This window comes from Juglans regia, chromosome 16, assembly GCF_001411555.2.
Source record: "Juglans regia cultivar Chandler chromosome 16, Walnut 2.0, whole genome shotgun sequence".
Classification (NCBI taxonomy): domain Eukaryota; kingdom Viridiplantae; phylum Streptophyta; class Magnoliopsida; order Fagales; family Juglandaceae; genus Juglans; species Juglans regia.
The window spans coordinates 21,736,859-21,754,467 of NC_049916.1; the positions used below are offsets into that span (position 1 = coordinate 21,736,859).

A 17,609-nucleotide genomic window follows, 5' to 3' on the forward strand; every position below is an offset into this window, starting at 1 on the left:
CTATCCATTGCATTAATATGATGTTGAATGATGAGAACTCCATTATCCATCCTTAGCTCCCTGAAGTATCCCTCATGACAGATGAGTTCTAAACAATCCTCTATCCCCTTAGCTACCCATGAAGCTGTCGTCCCACACATACACATGAACTTAACCATCATTTTACTCTGTTCAGAGATGCAAAAACTATTTCCTCTCTCTTTAATAAAAACGAAAGTTTTTTATTCTACCTTCAACCACCTCTCACCATCCATTTGAGACGAATCCACGTTGCATGTCGTCATCTTGCTTCATCATCTCAAGGAGAGAAGATGTTATACGATAATAAAATGCAAAATTGAGATGTTATACGAGAAAAGAGTTATGCAACTATCCCAGATCTGCGCCAACGAACCAAATGAGTGGAAAGTCTTGGTCTCCGGAGGGAGGACCAATGCTGGAGTGTCCTCAGAGGAGTCGTCGGAGCCCGTCGGTCTTGTTTGTGGCGGTGGCGGAGGCACAGGTTCGAAGGTCGATGTTGCTTCCGAGAGATTTCCTTATCATCGAGAATCTTGTCGATTTAGCCCCAGAGAAACACTCTAGGTTGTCGGAGGGAGGACCGACGTCGAAATGCCCTCAGCAGTGTCGCTAGAGCTCATCGATCTTGTCTATGGCGATGGTGGTGTGCCTTAGGTTTTGGGTGGAGGGTGACGATGGGGATTGGGTACCTTAGGGTTTTCTCTCTCCGTGTGTTCTGTATTATAACTTTTAAAAAAATTGAAACATCAATAATTTTTTAGTATAGCTAATGTGAAAGTTTTATATCGAAGATTTGTTAGATGCGTAAAAATTAAAATTTATAAATAGATTTTCACATTCATCCCTATTTTAATTTAATATTTTTTCTATTAAAAAAATGTCTCGGCAGTTAGCAAATCTATGTAAGCTAAAAGAACAATTTGGTTTTGAATTCGTTCAAGAAATATTGCTATTTTATTGTGTTGTTAGAATTGAAGGGTGTTATTGAGAAGCTAATGTTTTTGAGTTGATAAGTGTTGGGAATATAGTTTAAAAAGAGGAGGAAAAAATAGGGATGAATTGAATGTGGAAGCAATCAGTCGCCGGCGTCCCGGCTCCACTCAACGAAATTTCCCTCTAAGCTGATAAAACTACCCACAAAAGAACAAAATCCACTACATTTCCCACGAACTGAAGTGTTTCTTGTTCAGTCCGTCACCTTCATTACATTATCCTTCTATGCTTTCAATCCAACCTTTTCACTTCCATACAAAAACAACCTCCAAAAATCTGCGATCAGGGTGGTCGTTCTCGTTTTGTTATCTTGTGACAGATACTTTGGCCTCCGTGTGTACCGTTCACACATTCCTAAAGCCCGTTGTTTTTCTCTTTGTTTTCTTGGCTTCGTTTGGTTGGTAATGGCTATCTTTGCTTCCTCTTTATAACTCCCGATTCTCGTATCCATTATTCTTGTTGCAAATATCTAGTGGGTTTTCTTTTTGTTTTCTCAATCAATATCAAACGGGTTAGTTATCCTCTCTATTTCAGATAACCATCTTCTTCAAACTCTTTTATCTCTTTCTCTCTAATCTTGCGCTCTTTTGCTTTCTTTCTTTCTTTTTTAAAAGACTTCTTGTTCAGTTGTTCAAGTGTTCTCTATTCACTTTACAGGTTCTGTTTGTTATAGTTTGATTCTTTTCCGGGATTCCGCATCATTTTCGCTTTTCCAAGACTTCCCCATCTCAAAGAATCAATTTCTTTGCCTCTCTAATAATCCTTTGGTCAATTCCAGTCTGCAATGACGCCTTCGTACTTCCCTCTTAGGTGGGAGAGCACCGGAGACAAGTGGTGGTATGCTTCTCCCATTGATTGGGCAGCTGCCAATGGCCTCTATGAACTGGTCAGGGAGCTTCTCCACCTTGACTCCAATCTCCTCATTAAGCTCACCTCCCTTCGTCGAATCCGCCGCCTCGAGACAGTCTGGGACGATGAAGCTCAGTTCGAAGATGTTGCCAAATGTCGCTCTCATGTTGCTAGAAAACTCCTCCTCGATAGTGAAACAAAGAGGGGTCATAACTCTCTCATTAGAGCTGGCTATGGCGGTTGGCTTCTGTACTCTGCTGCCTCTGCTGGGGATGTGGATTTTCTCAACGAATTGCTAGAGAGAAACCCTCTTCTTGTCTTTGGAGAAGGAGAATATGGGGTTACTGAGATATTCTATGCTGCAGCAAAGAGCAAGAATTCTGAGGTTTTCAGACTGTTGCTTGATTTTGCATTTTCACCAAGGTGTTTCCTTAACAGTGGAGGTGAATTTGAGGTGCAGTTGGGTAATATTGGCGCAGAATGTTGGGGGGAGATGATGAACCGGGCTGTTCATGCTGCGGCTAGAGGAGGGAATTTGGAGATGTTAAGGCTGCTTCTTGATGATTGTTCTGATGTTTTAATGTATAGGGATGCTCAGGGATCTACAATCTTGAATACAGCCTCTGGCAGAGGGCAGGTTGAGGTAGGGCTTCCTATCTTTATATACTTGTCAGATGCTTTAGACGTTAATTCATGCATCCCAATGCTTTAGTACTTGTAATACAGCATCTACTCTATTTGCAAGCCTTCTTATTGACATAAACTATCAGTGTTTTAACTTTTTTTAAAACGATAATGGGTTATGCAATAAGTGGTGTATTTACTAAAACTTTATGGATTTCTTGTGCTCAAAAAAACTGTTTGAAAAGTTTAATGTTTGTGTCCTAATCAAACCTCAAGTTTCGACCCCATGAAACCTGTTACTCCTTTTGCTATACTGAAGATTAAAGTTCTAATGCAGGTAGTAAAGGATCTAGTAGCATCCTATGATATTATCACCTCTACAGATAATCAAGGGAATACAGCACTACACGTGGCTGCTTACAGGGGTTACTTACCCGTGGTAGAGGCCCTGATTCTTGCATCTCCATCACTAGCCTCCTTAAAAAACAACTATGGAGATACTTTTCTACACATGGCAGTGGATGGTTTCCGGACCCCGAGTTTCCAAAGACTGGATCGGCATATTGGCCTCATGAAGCAGTTGTTATGTGGTAAGATCGTGAACATGGAAGACATCATCAATGTCAGGAACAATGGCGGAAGAACTGTGCTTCACATGGCAGTAACTGAAAATATTCAATCTAATCTGGTTGACCTACTCATGACTGTCCCATCTATCGGGTTGAACATCCAGGATGCCCATGGGATGACCCCTCTGGATATTCTCAAGCAAAGGCCAAGATCAGCATCTTCTGATATTGTAATAAAGCAGTTGAATTCTGCTGGGGGGATCTCCAACTGTGAGGATCATAGGGAAAGAAGCGCCCTTGTTTCCCAACTAAAAATGCAGGGTGTTTGGAACAGAACTCCTGGAACTTGTTTCAGAGTCCCTGATTCGGAGATATTATTGTGCATTGATCAGTCGAGCAATAAGAAGGCAGGTTCCGTAAATTATGGTGCAGGGCGCCTGAAGCTCCTGCTACAGTGGCCCAGCAGGAAAGAGAAGAGTGCTGCTGGCAGCAGAGAGTTTAGAGATGATGATGATTCTCTGGAATCATCGTTCAGTAGATCTAGAAATATGGAAGATAGTCTAATCCCACTTCGGCAGAAGTACTCACAATCATCATCCTTTCCAAACAATCGTACAAGGACATTTTCTCTTGGGGGTGATCATCCAAGCCCATCTTCCAAAAAAAACTACAGACTGAGTTCCCTCGATAAGAGGTTGATGAACCAGTACTTATGTCTTGGTGCTCAAGGCCTTGCTGTGGAAGATTCAGTTCGCTGTGTGGAGCCAGATAAGAATCACATGCGTTCAAGCTTTCTAGTAGCTTGATTTGACTGTACTAAGAACTGCTGCGTAAATAAAAAAAATTATATAAAAGTAAATTAACAAATTGACAGAGTTTCATAAAATCTGTTAGATTTATTTTATAATAAAAATAATTTTACAAACTGACGTATTACATAAAGCGACATAAGTTTGTGATTTACTTTTATATAATTTTTTTGTAGCTCAAATATTTCTCGTACTAAAATAGTTGGGAGTTCTTGCTAAGACCTGGAGACTCAGTAATGTTGAATTACAAAGACGAAACTTACAAATTAATGAGTTTTGATACAAGTATTTACAACTCTTTTTTATAATATTTATATAACTGTGTTAAATTGAGGATATATATGTAAAGTGAGATTATTTTATAAAAATATCCGTCACTTAACACATGGTTGTATAAAAATTATAAAAAATAATTGTAATTGACAACTGTGATTTTATCAATGAATGGTCGTAGAAAAGAAAACAAATGTGCTTTTTTTGACAATATCAACGTACCTTTTCAGTCAAAATCATCTAACTTTTGAATAACAGGCCGTTTGGAACTTAGACGGAATTGAGCTCAACTCAATTCAATATAATTTTAAATTAAATCTGATATTATATCTAACTTATCTCAACTTATATATACGATTCATAATCTTTTTTAACTTAATATTTTTTTATACGTAAAATTTATAACTTTTTTTTAACTTCTTATAAATATATTTAAAATCATCTTAACATTTAAATACATTTAAATTTATCTTAGATAGATTTCACAAAACTTATTACATCATCTCAATTTATTACTATTTATAAAAAGAATTCAACTCAACTGAACATTCAAACCGGAACGCCTATAGAAGCTTAACACTGCTATGATTTTGAATTGTAGAACTCAATCTGTTTCTATCCATGCTCAGCATATATGTACAACCCAAGAGGCCTAATTTTAGGCATACAAAAAATGAAGTTTATAACACAATAAAGGACAGTATTTACAGAAATAAAAAACTGATCCTAGAATCACGGAAGGCATAAAATCTGGTTATATTTATTGTGGCAGCTGGACTTGAGTTGTCACTTGTTTGAATTCTGCAGTTTCCTTCATACGCCCCCGCAAGAATGGGCTACCATCAGATAGGCCGATCTTGTTTCTTAGATAGTCTGTCCGTTGTTTTGAAAGGGGCTTGGTGAGCAAGTCTGCAAGCTGGTCGTTAGTATGAACATGTCGAACAATAAGAATCTGTTTTTCAACCAAATCTCGCACAAAATGAATGTCGATCTGGATGTGCTTCATCCTTGAATGCTAGACAGGATTATAGCTGAGTTGGGTGGCACCCAAATTGTCACACAAAAGTATAGGTGGCTGTGGTAATGTGAACTTCATTTCTTGAAAAAGAGATAGCAGCCACATAGACTCAGCTGCAGCCATTGCTAAAGCCCGATACTCAGCCTCTGTGGATGATCTTGCAATGACACGTTGCTTTTTGGAGCTCCATGAAATAGGTGTGCTACCAAGTAAGATGAGATAGGCTGAAGTTGATTTTCTGTCATCCAAACTACCAGCCCAATCAACATCCGAGAAACATGTGAGTACTGGACTTGAAGTCTTGCTGATATTGATTCCATGAAAAATTGTGTTCTTCAAGTAACGTAGAAGTCTTTTGGTTGCTGTCCAGTGAGTTTGTGTGGGGCAGTGCATAAACTGTGAGAGTTTATTTACTGCAAAGCTTATATCAGGCTGAGTTAAAGACAGGTATTGCAATGCTCCAATCACTCTCCTATATTCGGTTGAATCAACAGATGAGGAGCCATCGGACAGCTTTAGAGGAACTGAGGTAGATAGAGGAGTTGTAACATCCTTAGCTCCATCCATACTTGTTTTAGCAAGTAAATCTCGGATATACTTATGCTGAGATAGAAACAGACCATTTTTTGTAGGGAGAACCTCAACACCAAGAAAGAAGTGTAAGGATCCCAAGTCTTTAATGGAGAATTGTTTCCCAAGTTTCTCAATAATGCTTGCAACAAATGTCGAGTTATTTCCAGTAAGAATCAGGTCATCGACATAAACTAAGCAGTAGGCAAGTAGAGGACCATCATGAAACACAAATAAAGAAGAATCGGATTTTGCATTGATAAAACCAAATGCTAACAGTGCTTGTTTGAGGGCAGAGTACCAAGCACGAGGTGCTTGTTTTAACCCATATATGGCCTTTGTAAGGCAGCAAACATGATTTGGTTTTTCCGGATTCTTAAAACCAGGTGGTTGCTTCATATAGACCTTTTTAGTGAGATGCCCATGAAGAAAGGCATTGTTGACATCTAATTAACTTAGAGACCAACCTTGCATAACAGCAAGGGTTAACACAGTGCGTATTGTGACTGGTTTTACTACAGGACTGAATGTCTCTGTGTAATCCAGTCCTGGTCTCTGATTGAACCCTTTGGCCACGAGTCTGGCCTTGAACCGATCAACAGATCCATCTGCATTCCGCTTAATCCAAAACACCCACTTGCAACCAACAATATTACAATCATTCGGTGATGGAACAAGTTGCCATGTATTGTGACGCATTAAAGCAGTTAATTCGGAGGACATGACATCACGCCATCTGGAATCATTTAGTGCTTCAGTAACACTCGTGGGTTCCAAAGAGGGCGGGAGAGGATGCTTAGTGACAACAAATGATTTTTTGGGTTTATGGATGTTGTTCATGGATTGGGTAGTCATGCGACGTGATCGCACTTCATTGTTCTCAGAAACCTCGGTTTCATGTACTTGCAATGGAGGGGTTTGATTCGGAATCAAAGGAGGAGGAGAAGGGTTACTTACCTGGAGAGGAGACGGTTCAGGAGAGGACCCACGCGCAGGCTATGGCAGGACGTCAGTACCCAATACCGGAGATTCTGGATTGCGAGGGAGATGAGAGGCTGGAGGGAGAGAAGCTTTCTGCAAGTGGATTGTGACCGAGGGTCTTTCTTCGGCTAGGGAAGATGAGGACGGCACGGACTGGTTAGGGTTTTTAGTTTGAAAAGGGAAAGTGTTTTCGTGGAAGATGACATGCCGAGAGTGGAAGAGTTTTCGGGTTGTGGGTTGAAGGCAGATGTATGCGTTTTGGGAGAGAGAATAGCCCACAAAGGTGCACGGTTGGGCCTTGGGCTCAAGTTTATTTTTGTTATAAGGCCTAGTTAGTGGATAACATAGGCATCCAAATTGCTTGAGCTTGAAGTAATTTGGGCTTTGTTTGAACAATTTTTCAAAAGGAGATTGATTGTGCAACGTGGAGGTGGGCATTCGATTTATGAGGTATGCAGCGGTTTGGAACGCATATGGCCAATATGAGAGAGGCATGTGAGCATCTGTGAGTAATGTAAGTCCAGTCTCAACAAGATGGCGATGTCGTCTTTCAGACATACCATTTTGTTGTGGAGTGTGAGGAGCGGTTGTGTAATGACTAATCCCATGAACGGAAAGATAAGATTTTAGCCCGATATATTCGCCACCATTATCAGAATAAAGACTCTTTATTTTTGTGTTAAACTTATTTTCCACAAGATTTCGGAATTGCGGAAAAATTGTTTGAACATTGGACTTATGAGTCATAGGATAAAGCCAAATGTATTTGGTATAGTGGTCAACAAAAATAACATAATATTTTGAACCATCAATACCAATTTCATGAGATGGACCCCACACATCTGCGCAAATTAATTCCAAGGGAGTGGTACTAGAGAGACCATGAGAATGAAACGATTGGCGATGAGCTTTATTTTGAGAACATGAAGTGCAAAGAGATAAATGACCATTCTTATTGGTTGGTAAAGAAAAAGCATTGATTAAATGATGAACAATTTTTGACGAAGGATGACCAAGACGTTTGTGCCATCCATCGGTGGTGGTGTGTTCATGAACATAGGCAACGACATTTTTGGAGGTTGATGATAGATTCTCCGGAAATGGGTATACTCTATCTTCACATTCGCCTTTGAGTAGTGTCGCCCCTGTGATCCGATCATTTACCAAAAAATAAGTAGGGTGAAACTCAAGATAAACATTGTTGTGCTTGGTGAAGTGATGAACAGAAATAAGATTTTTTTGAATGGTGGGAACACAAAGAGTATCACGTAAATGAAAGACACGTTTAGACGATGCAAGAGATAAGGAACCAATATGAGATACGGGCAAACCTGATCCATCACCAATTACCACTTCATCAGTACCATCATATTCAGAGTGAATCAACAGATTAGAGAGATCGGTGGTCATATTGTGAGATGCTGCCGAGTCGACGAGCCACTTTTGATTTTTTCCATGGGAGGAGCTGGCACAATTTGCTGTGAATTCAGCCGAAGGCATTTTGGGACAGCTTTTGGCCGTATGGCCCATTTGATCACACCACTGGCACTTGGGCTTGTATTTCCTGAAGCCCAAATTTGAGGGCCCAGTTTTGTGGTTCCCGTTGTTGCTGCGTGGCTTGTGGGAGGAAGATTTAGGGTTTTGTTTTGGTTGTCCAGGTGCTCTGCCTTGCCGATTAGAGTAATTAGCAGTAGGAACAAAAGTTGCTGCCGATTGATTCTCTAACCGACGAAGATAGCTCTCATGACCTACAAGGAGATAATGGATTTCTTCAAAGTTTAGAGAGGTTTCCCGGGCACGAATGGGTGCTGCAATTTCTCTAAACTCAGGACCCAATCCATTGAGGATATAGAGGGTTAGATCATCATCCGAAACAGGGTGATCAATGATTGCGAGTTCATCGGCAAGCACTTTGATTGCTTGAAGGAACTCAGTGACTGTGTGAGTGCCACGAGTGCTCAACGTCAAGTCCTCCTTGAGTTGCATCGCACGAGTTCGTGATTTTCCTGCATATAAATTTGTAAGTGCTCTCCAAGCTTCATGAGAGGTTTTGTAAGCAGCAAGGAGGGGGTAATAGTGGTGGAGGTTGAAGCAAGAATGGCGTGGAGGATGAGTTTGTCTTGGCGAACCCAGTGGGAGTCGCGGCTTTGGAGGCATCGGAGTTCATGGCATCAATGACAGGACATTTTTTGACACCAGTGACAAAATCAATTAAATCATAACCAGTGAGTAAGGCTTTAAATTGAGCCCTCCATTGAGGGAACGTAGAGGGGGTGAGTTTTTCGTTTATGGTGGTTGCAGCATTGATGGTGATAATGGAGAAATCAGTTGTAGAGGCAGGAATGGCAGCCATGTCGCAGGAAGCAAGGAAGGAAATATACTCGTTAGAGGTTTGGCTCTTCTGATACCATATAGAAGCTTAACACTGCTATGATTTTGAATTGTAGAACTCAATCTGTTTCTATTCATGCTCAGCATATATGTACAACCCAAGAGGCCTAATTTTAGGCATACAAAAAAGGAAGTTTATAACACAATAAAGGACAGCATTTACAGAAATAAAAAACTGATCCTAGAATCACAGAAGGCATAAAATCTGGCTATATTTATTGTGGCAGCTGGACTTGAGTTGTCACTTGTTTGAATTCTGCAGTTTCCTTCATAACGCCATCGTTAGTTGAGTGGTTTATGACATCGGCACTCAAGTATTTTGGAGAAACGATATCTGCAATGTAATTTCGCATATTGTTTTTCGATTGAATTTCACATTTTTTAAAATGAATATGCAGAACTTGTTGTATCGACATTACTGTACGATTGTTCCTAATGCAATGTTGGACTTAGCTAGGTAAGAAATTCTGTAGATAAAATACAAAAATGAGGTGGGAAGCGACTTCAAAGGAATTATTACTTTCACAAAAAATTTATAAATTAATTTGAATTTTAATTCCTTTCACAAATTTATAAATTAATTTGAATTTCTCTTAGGCAATAATATGGTTTGTTTGGATTCAGAGATGAGATGAAATAATTTTAGATGAAAGTTAAAAAAATATTATCAGAATATTATTTTTTAATATTATTATTATTTTAAAATTTAAAAAAGTTGACTTGAAATTTAAAAAAGTTGAATTTTTTATTATATTTTGTATAAGAATTTGAAATTTTTTTAATGATGATATGATATGAGATGAAACAATTTCTAAATTCAAACATAATCTTAAAAAAGGCGAGGCAAACATAGAATAATGATACACACATAATTTTTTTTATAACTATATTTTAAAATATATTTATTTATATAAAATGATGTTATTTTTATAAATGATTTTATAAACATATATTTATTTAAAATATGATTATATAAATAATTATATAATAAATTAGATGTATATCGTTTTAGAGAGAAATATTTTAACAATAAAAGATTTTGTTATAAAAAAATTATATAAAAATAAATTTATAACCCGACTTGATTTGATGTTAGATGTTTAAATTATAAATTTATTTTTATCATAAAATAAATAAATGTAACATATAAAATAATATCAACTTATAAATTTAAATGTCATTTTTAAGACTTCCCAGGCATTTTCAGTGTACATCTGTCAATACGACTATTCTGGTTATAGTGGGAATATTAAACAAAAATGCCCGCCATATATTAATGATTAATGGCGATGGCAACTCGAGATCAATATTCCCGCCATTTTCCTGCTACTCTCCAAAAGCGGGCAGCTTGAGAAAACCCTAGCGAGGGAGAGAAAGGAAAAGGCCATGGAAGAGGAAATCGTGGAGGAATTCAAGAAGGGTGGCTTCTCTCTCGACGAAGAAGAGGAGATTGCCAAGAAATGTAAGTTTTTATTGCCCTTTCTTTCTGCCCTCCTCCCCCAACGAAATCCCCTTCCATTTGCTGGATCTTAAAGCAACTTCTCGATCAGGTCTTACGTTCTGCATAAACTACAATCTCAAGCCCTCAGAACTTGTTTCAAGCTGGGAGGTTTACTATCTCAATAGGTAACTTTATTATTGCCATTGTTTTTCTTTTGTTAAAAACTGCTTATTAGATTGGCTTTCTCAGTTTGAATACACCCCAATGGTTGAAAAACTGAGGAAAATGGGAATTATAAAAGAAATGAAAGAAGATCCATTTTAATTATGCCGGGAAATTATGGAATTTCTAATGTAAGAACAATTAGACATTTTTAGCTGCTCTATAGTATAATTGGGATGTGAAATTTTCCAGGCAACTGAACGAGGCAATTGTGCAAGATGCAGAGATGGATGGGTTTTTACAGCACTTGCAAAATGCGCTGAAAGAGGCGGTTATTAAGGAGGAAACCGCTTTGCATTTTTACTCTAGTAAAGATGTGGACATGTATGAATCTAACATTTTTTTTGTTCTCTTCTTTTGATTACGCATCTATATTTATGATTTCTTATCTGTTTGATACTTCTTTGCATGTTGGGTCTCAAACATGGGGCTGCATAATTAAGGTGGGTTTTAGTCATAAGTTAATAATCACTTGATGTATTGCAAAACGGAACTACGAAACTCATTTTGTCGGTCACAATGGCTATCAATGTCTTGGATTATTAAGGGAGGACCGATGGCCAACCTAACAAGTATCTCTTACTCTCATGTCATGTCTCTATGTGTGTTTCTAGTTGTTACTGTTACTTGATCGCTAGGATGTTTCATGTTGTACATGAAACATTGTAGTCGGTAGTTGTTTTATGTGATTTTATATTTTGGTACTTTGTATTATAGTGGGAATTATGAAAGGAAAAGGATGGAACTTGATCAGATATACTTAATTCTCTTCTGTAATTGTGAACTATAAAAAAAAACCTCTTCTGTAATTATAATGGCATGACCAATCTCAACTGTATTATTGATGATTAACATACTAAATATGTAGATTTGATTGGCAATATCCTTTTCATTCTTACAATGTGAATTATCGGGGAGGTCTGTTGTGCAGGATTTTGAATGATGAAGTTGGAGATACAAAAGAAGATATTCTGGGCTCTCCGACAGACAGATCTCAGGGACTTTATCCAGAGCCATTGGATGCAACACCTCAAACAAATGGGAATATCTTTTCTTCAGGAAAATCATCAAAACATTTGACACCCTTTGGGCAACGAACAAATAAGTTCATGACAAAATTTAGCGTGAATAATATGCCATGTACAGATGTCGGAGAAAAGGCACGTGATCAGGAGAATGATGAGGATGATATTATTAAAAAGGTTCAGCCTCAAAAGAGGTGCTCTCTAATAGTTCATGAATCAAGGCCTGAACCAGGTTGTCGATTCATGTATGACCGGATTGAAGATAGGGTATGTGGTAGTTATGTAAAGTGGGGTTGTTCTTATTCTTCACCTCCATATAGGTATTCCCTAATATACATTTTGGTGATTTAGTTTAATGCACTGGAAAACCGAATTAAGAGGTGTACAACTGCACTTGTTGCCTCAGGGCTCTACGAGGAGCCAGTGGACCCTACAGTGGCTTCCCAGGTAATTTAACTGCTCTCTCTCTCTCTCTCTCTCTCTCTCTCACACACACACACACACACACACACACAGAGGGAGACACGAATTTTGAGAACTGATGAAGAGGTGTTCTTCTATTGCTATTTTCTTACAGAACTCTAACTGCAGGCTTCTGTCTCCACATATTACTTGTTTACTTCACATTTTATTAGATTTAGGAGTCTGTATGGAAAAAATCTCTAAATCTAACTGTCTGAAGGAATATCTTGTTTCAGAAAAGCATATTTACTGTTGGTATGATCTGTTGTGATGGAGAAGGCCATTTAAATGAGAAGTCCACCTTGCTGCAAAGCAGGTGAGTATTGCCGCTCTTTTCTGTTTACTATTCCTATATATGAGTCCCTGAGCAGCTGATAGCAGGGCCTCCTTCCTACTGCATCAATGACACGTTGAAGTTATCAGCCACATTTTTTGACTTGTCTTCCAAATCCTTAAATCTCTCCATAATATGATCAATATAGCCCTTGTACACAGACGTATTCAAGAAGAAGCTTTTATACTAAAAAGGCAACCTAACCAAGGTGGGCCCACAATGCTTGTTCCTGAGGCGAAGAGAGCTTAGATACACTGATCAGTGAAAACATCACATGTCGAGGATTATCTTTTTTGTATCCACCATAAGAAAACCACTTCAAAGTAGCCTGTCAAATGCAAGGCTGGACTAACTTTATGTGACTGTACATTGCTAAGGGAGCACTACCATGCCGTGTCTTTAGTTTTTTTCTCAGATATAGGTTTTTCTTTTGTTCTTATAGTGTTGAGCATTCCGGAGGGCAACGTGTTCGTCTGGAACTGCAAAAATTGAGCCAGTTTTCAGTTTTCCCTGGCCAGGTATGAAATAGAACAAATATTTTTTGTTCTCTGTTAAAATGGAACAAACCAAGTGTAGCTCTAGACTATGCCAGTATAAAAATTAACCGGGAAGGCATTCTTGCAGGTTGTTGGTATTGAAGGGCATAATCCTAGTGGACACTGCTTAATTGCATCGAAACTGGTGGATTCTATTCCTTTATCTGCTACTGCTGATGTGAATTTCCGTCCTACAAAGAAACAAGCTTTAGATCAGGAGATTCAATTTACTGATCTCTCCTGTATACAGGCAGAGCTATCAGTGGTATGTAAGCTTGTATTTTATGATCCATGGATGAACTACAAATAAGTATCTTAAAGGGACATTGTGTCTTATTCTTTGGCTTCTATGTAAATGCTGTCTCTGTTTATCGATATTGTTTCTGTATGTAATATAGTTGATTTTCCATATAATATACCTTTTTTCATTCTTAAATATTCTTATCAGGAACTTTTGGGGGAACAACAAATATAAATGTGAACACTTGAAGGTAGTTGGTAGGCCCAAAATAACGAATGTAGATTATTTAATAGGAAGGTTAATGAGAGACATATCCATTTTCAACTGGAGAGCATCATTTTTGCTTTCTGAAAAGACAGGAGAATTGGAATCCCAGCCAAAGTGGTTGAATGTTGAAACAAGGCACTTTTATTGTCTAGTTTTAATGATATAAAACTCTAATATTGACTTCATTTTGGGTCTATCATGTTAGACTTACACTCGTGTAAATATCTTATTATGTAACTCATTGCTGACCTGATATCAATATATGGAAGATGCCTTTTAAAATTTCATGTCTTCTCTTAATCCCTCTTGATAATTTGAACATATCTGTGGTATTTAAATAGATTATTGCATCGGGCCCTTTTAGCACCACGGACAACTTATTATTTGAGCCTCTGACGGAACTGTTAACATATGCAACCAGAAAGCCACCTCAGGTGCTTATATTGGTAAGGTTCTATTGTTCTTTAATTCATTTATTCTTTGAACAACTTTTGTAGCGAGTCAGTAAGTTTCTGTTATTCAATTGTTCTTGGAACTTTTTAAATTGTTTGGAATTAGTAGGCAAGTTCAGGGGGTTGACATTATTGACAAATTTGGCAGCTGGGACCATTTCTTGATTCTGAACATATTGAGATTAAGAAAGGGACTACTGACAGGAGCTTTGATGAAATATTCCATCTGGAAATCCTCAGACGGGTATCTTTCTTCCCCCTCCCCCCTCCCTGGGGCTAGGTCTCTAAAGGCGGCTGGTTTATAATATAATTGTTTTAGAGAGAAGTAATTTCTGATTCTTTAACCTTTATCCTTTCTTCTCTTTTTCAGTTGCAAGATTATGCAGAATACATGGGTTCTGATGTACGTGTGATTCTTATGCCATCGACACGCGACGCAAGCCATGACTTTGTTTTCCCCCAGGTAATGTCGTTGAAAGAAATGAAATAAATATGAGATAGTATAAGATTACTGAGATCCTAATGATGCTAATACTCCACTTTAACTTATTTGTTTTGTTTTGGCTTGCATGTTGATATTCCACTGAGATAGTGTATAATTACTGAGTATTGTATTGGTTTGGTTTTGTGCAGCCTCCTTTTGAGATCCATCCACCTGATCTCAAGCATCAGGTATACTATATTCAGGAGTCTATCTTTCAACTTATGATCCTTCTAAATATTTTCCATTACTTTCAACCATGTTTACCGAATGTTTCCTTTTATACTCAGGTTATCAGTATCCCAAATCCGGGGGCTTTTGAGGTAAATCAGGTAAAACACTAGTGACATTTTGTCCTAAAGTCATGGTTGCCTCTTTCCTCATTTTCAAATATTATATCACTTGAGCCTTAAAAAAAGTATCACTTATCTTAACTCATTTGTCTTTTGGTAAGGGAAACAGTAATGTGACCAAAGTAAAAAGGAATAACTTAAAAACTCCAAAAAACTAAACTGAAATCAAGAGATCTATCAGGATGCTCTAAAAGTAGGAAATTGTTTAGTAGGCGGTGGTTTAATCATTGACTATGTGTAGAGAGCCAATTTTTCAGGAGAAAAACTTTTCCGAGTGCAGCCAAAACTCGGTGAGCTACTCTATTGGCTGATCTTGCAGTGCTCGTGAAGAACCTCACAGTTGACGAATTCTGTTAGTTCATACACATTAGCCAAGCAAATTTACAAGAAGTGTCTGTCTTGCAATTAAGATTTATCATTCTGGCCGTTGTAAACTTTCAACCTGTTCTTCTGACTGTTTTGTTTCTTATGGGATGTAGACGTAATTTATAGGCCTTATGGAAGTTGGATCCTTTTACCATTAAGAAAGCACATATGGAAAAGTTATTATTGCAAATATAGTGCATGTGAAGCAAATCACAACTTGATGTTTCAGGTCAAAATAGGTTGCTGCACCGTGGATATTCTGAAACACCTTAGCGGAGAGGAGATGTCACGAAATCCATCAGATGGAATGCCCAATGATCGTATGAGTAGACTTGCAAACCATATTCTTAGACAGCAGAGGCACGTTTTAGTAATTTGACTTTACAATAGCTTGCTCAGTTAATGCTATAGGTCCTAATGAGCATAGGCATATAACCACATGTTATTTACTTTTTGCATTTTGAAACAGCTTTTATCCTCTATACCCACCGGCAGAAGGCATTCCATTGGACTTCTCACTTGCTCCAGAAGCTCTTCACATCTCATCCATTCCAGATATTCTCATCCTACCTTCAGACATGAAGTATTTTGTAAAGGTAAACGAACATGCTAAGTACCTCTGACTAGACTTGTCAAAATGCTTGTATCACACTGATGCATGACTGAGTCTTAACTGCTCACAACATAACATATCGAGTCTAATGGAAAGGGTATGCCAAAACTGGAAGTATGATTGAATCTGACATTTGGCACAGGTGCTGTCTCTTGGGGAAGGAGACGAGCAAGTGAAGTGCATTTGTGTGAATCCCGGAAGACTATCGAAAGGAGAAGGAGGGGGCACTTTTGCAGAGCTCAACTACTGTGGAGGTCCTGACACGACCAATGCTTCCATTATCGGCATATAAATCCAGGAGTGAATTATTCAAGGTACTTTATCCAGGAAAAGAAATATTGAAGACAGGAGATCCAAGATCTGGTCATCATCACTTTCAAGCCTCTCTGTCTGATTTGGAGTGGAATTGAGCTAGTGGAGTTGTCTGCAGGAGGGCATTGAATTTGTTGGAATCGTGTTGATCAGAAGATTTGCACTTCCTACTCTTTAGTACTAGAGCCAATGAAACCGCCTTGATCAGTCATGTTTCTGTAAAAATTCGATTTATTGTATCTTGTATCAATGCAATAACTTCACAGAGAGTTAAACCGAAACTGATGGCAAAAATCAACTAGATTAGCCAATTATTCCTTATGATTTATCAGCCTATTTTTCACTAAATAGCGACATGAATGCTTGCATATTTTATTCTATGCCACTTAGCGAACAGGCCCACGTATCAAACCATTTTTTTTTTTTTTTTAATGTTATGCAGCTTATTGTGATTCATAAAGAATAAAAAAAGGAAAAAAAATACATTAATTATTCAACGAGTTATCAATTTCTAACCGTTTGAAACGCGTGGAGGAAGATTATTTCTGCACATTGGATTATTCACCTATGATCATTACAATCTATCTCATTTCATATAATCATTATAATTTTTTTAAATTATAAAATAAAATATTATTAAAAAATTAACCTGGATTTCTTACTCTATCCCAGACCCGATCCTGAACCACCTAGTGCAGAAACTCCCGCACCCAGTAGAGGATGATCAAAACAAGATAGAAAATAGAAGAATAATGTGTAACAATTAGATACCAGAATGACTCTGATACCAAAAACAGCGGAAATGGAGAGGGAGAAAGAAGGAAAGGAGAAGTTGATATTAAGCACAATTAAATATGCACAGATAAAGGCAGGCGGTAGAACCGACCATATGCATGTATGATATGCAAAATAGGAGAGATAAAACATTCAACATATTTTCATAAATTTGTAAAATAATTACAAAATTTATGGCACAAGGTAGAGCGGTTATTTGCTCTTGGTAGTTTGAGAGAAGGTAGGCAAGGCAGAAGCTTACAAATTAGAAATCTCTTAGAGGATCTCTGGAATGGTCTCTGCCTAAAAATGAAATGAGGTTCTCCTTTTATAGATGAAGGAGTTCCTGTTTACAAAAGAAATCCGTGAACGAACAGTTGTTATTACTGTTTAGGCACGGGTAAAGCAAAAGTAAAAAGTGATTGAACAGTGTTATTACTGTTTAACCATGGGTGTCATCATTGTGTCTGGCGGCGGCTGATGCTTTCCGCACAAAACGACAAGTCTTGTTTAAAGGAGACCGGTCAGTGGGTCTTCTTTGAACTCAAGTAGTAGTCTGACAAAAGTGGTCTGTCATTAGTCCTCTTCTGTCTGGTAGCAATTATTCTTCGTCTGTGTAAAACCCAGAGTTACCG

The 17,609-nt window shown here is 38.0% G+C and overlaps 2 protein-coding genes across 2 annotated transcripts; both read left to right on the forward strand.

The window, feature by feature from the left end:
• The first annotated feature begins 1,332 nt into the window (after positions 1 to 1,332).
• Positions 1,333 to 4,119, forward strand: LOC109015136 (serine/threonine-protein phosphatase 6 regulatory ankyrin repeat subunit B-like). The gene is made up of 3 exons (XM_018997618.2): positions 1,333 to 1,522; positions 1,669 to 2,503; positions 2,822 to 4,119. The coding sequence occupies exons 2-3, from the start codon at positions 1,796 to 1,798 to the stop codon at positions 3,857 to 3,859; spliced, it is 1,746 nt and encodes a 581-aa protein (XP_018853163.1). The 5' UTR covers positions 1,333 to 1,522; positions 1,669 to 1,795; the 3' UTR covers positions 3,860 to 4,119.
• Positions 4,120 to 10,212: 6,093 nt separating this feature from the next.
• Positions 10,213 to 16,560, forward strand: LOC109019513 (DNA polymerase alpha subunit B). The gene is made up of 16 exons (XM_019001801.2): positions 10,213 to 10,557; positions 10,646 to 10,721; positions 10,951 to 11,082; positions 11,690 to 12,050; positions 12,135 to 12,230; positions 12,482 to 12,561; positions 13,022 to 13,097; positions 13,204 to 13,380; positions 13,965 to 14,069; positions 14,224 to 14,319; positions 14,446 to 14,538; positions 14,709 to 14,747; positions 14,847 to 14,888; positions 15,505 to 15,635; positions 15,745 to 15,871; positions 16,031 to 16,560. The coding sequence occupies exons 1-16, from the start codon at positions 10,482 to 10,484 to the stop codon at positions 16,178 to 16,180; spliced, it is 1,857 nt and encodes a 618-aa protein (XP_018857346.2). The 5' UTR covers positions 10,213 to 10,481; the 3' UTR covers positions 16,181 to 16,560.
• The last annotated feature ends 1,049 nt before the right edge of the window (positions 16,561 to 17,609 follow it).

Coding starts and splice junctions, on each gene's coding strand:
- LOC109015136 (XM_018997618.2), top strand. CDS start 1,796: ATGACGCCTTCGTACTTCCCTCTTAGGTGGGAGAGCACCGGAGACAAG. Junction 2,504..2,821: donor CTGGCAGAGGGCAGGTTGAG/GTAGGGCTTCCT, acceptor GTTCTAATGCAG/GTAGTAAAGGATCTAGTAGC.
- LOC109019513 (XM_019001801.2), top strand. CDS start 10,482: ATGGAAGAGGAAATCGTGGAGGAATTCAAGAAGGGTGGCTTCTCTCTC. Junction 12,051..12,134: donor ATGACCGGATTGAAGATAGG/GTATGTGGTAGT, acceptor TTGGTGATTTAG/TTTAATGCACTGGAAAACCG. Junction 15,636..15,744: donor CATATTCTTAGACAGCAGAG/GCACGTTTTAGT, acceptor ATTTTGAAACAG/CTTTTATCCTCTATACCCAC.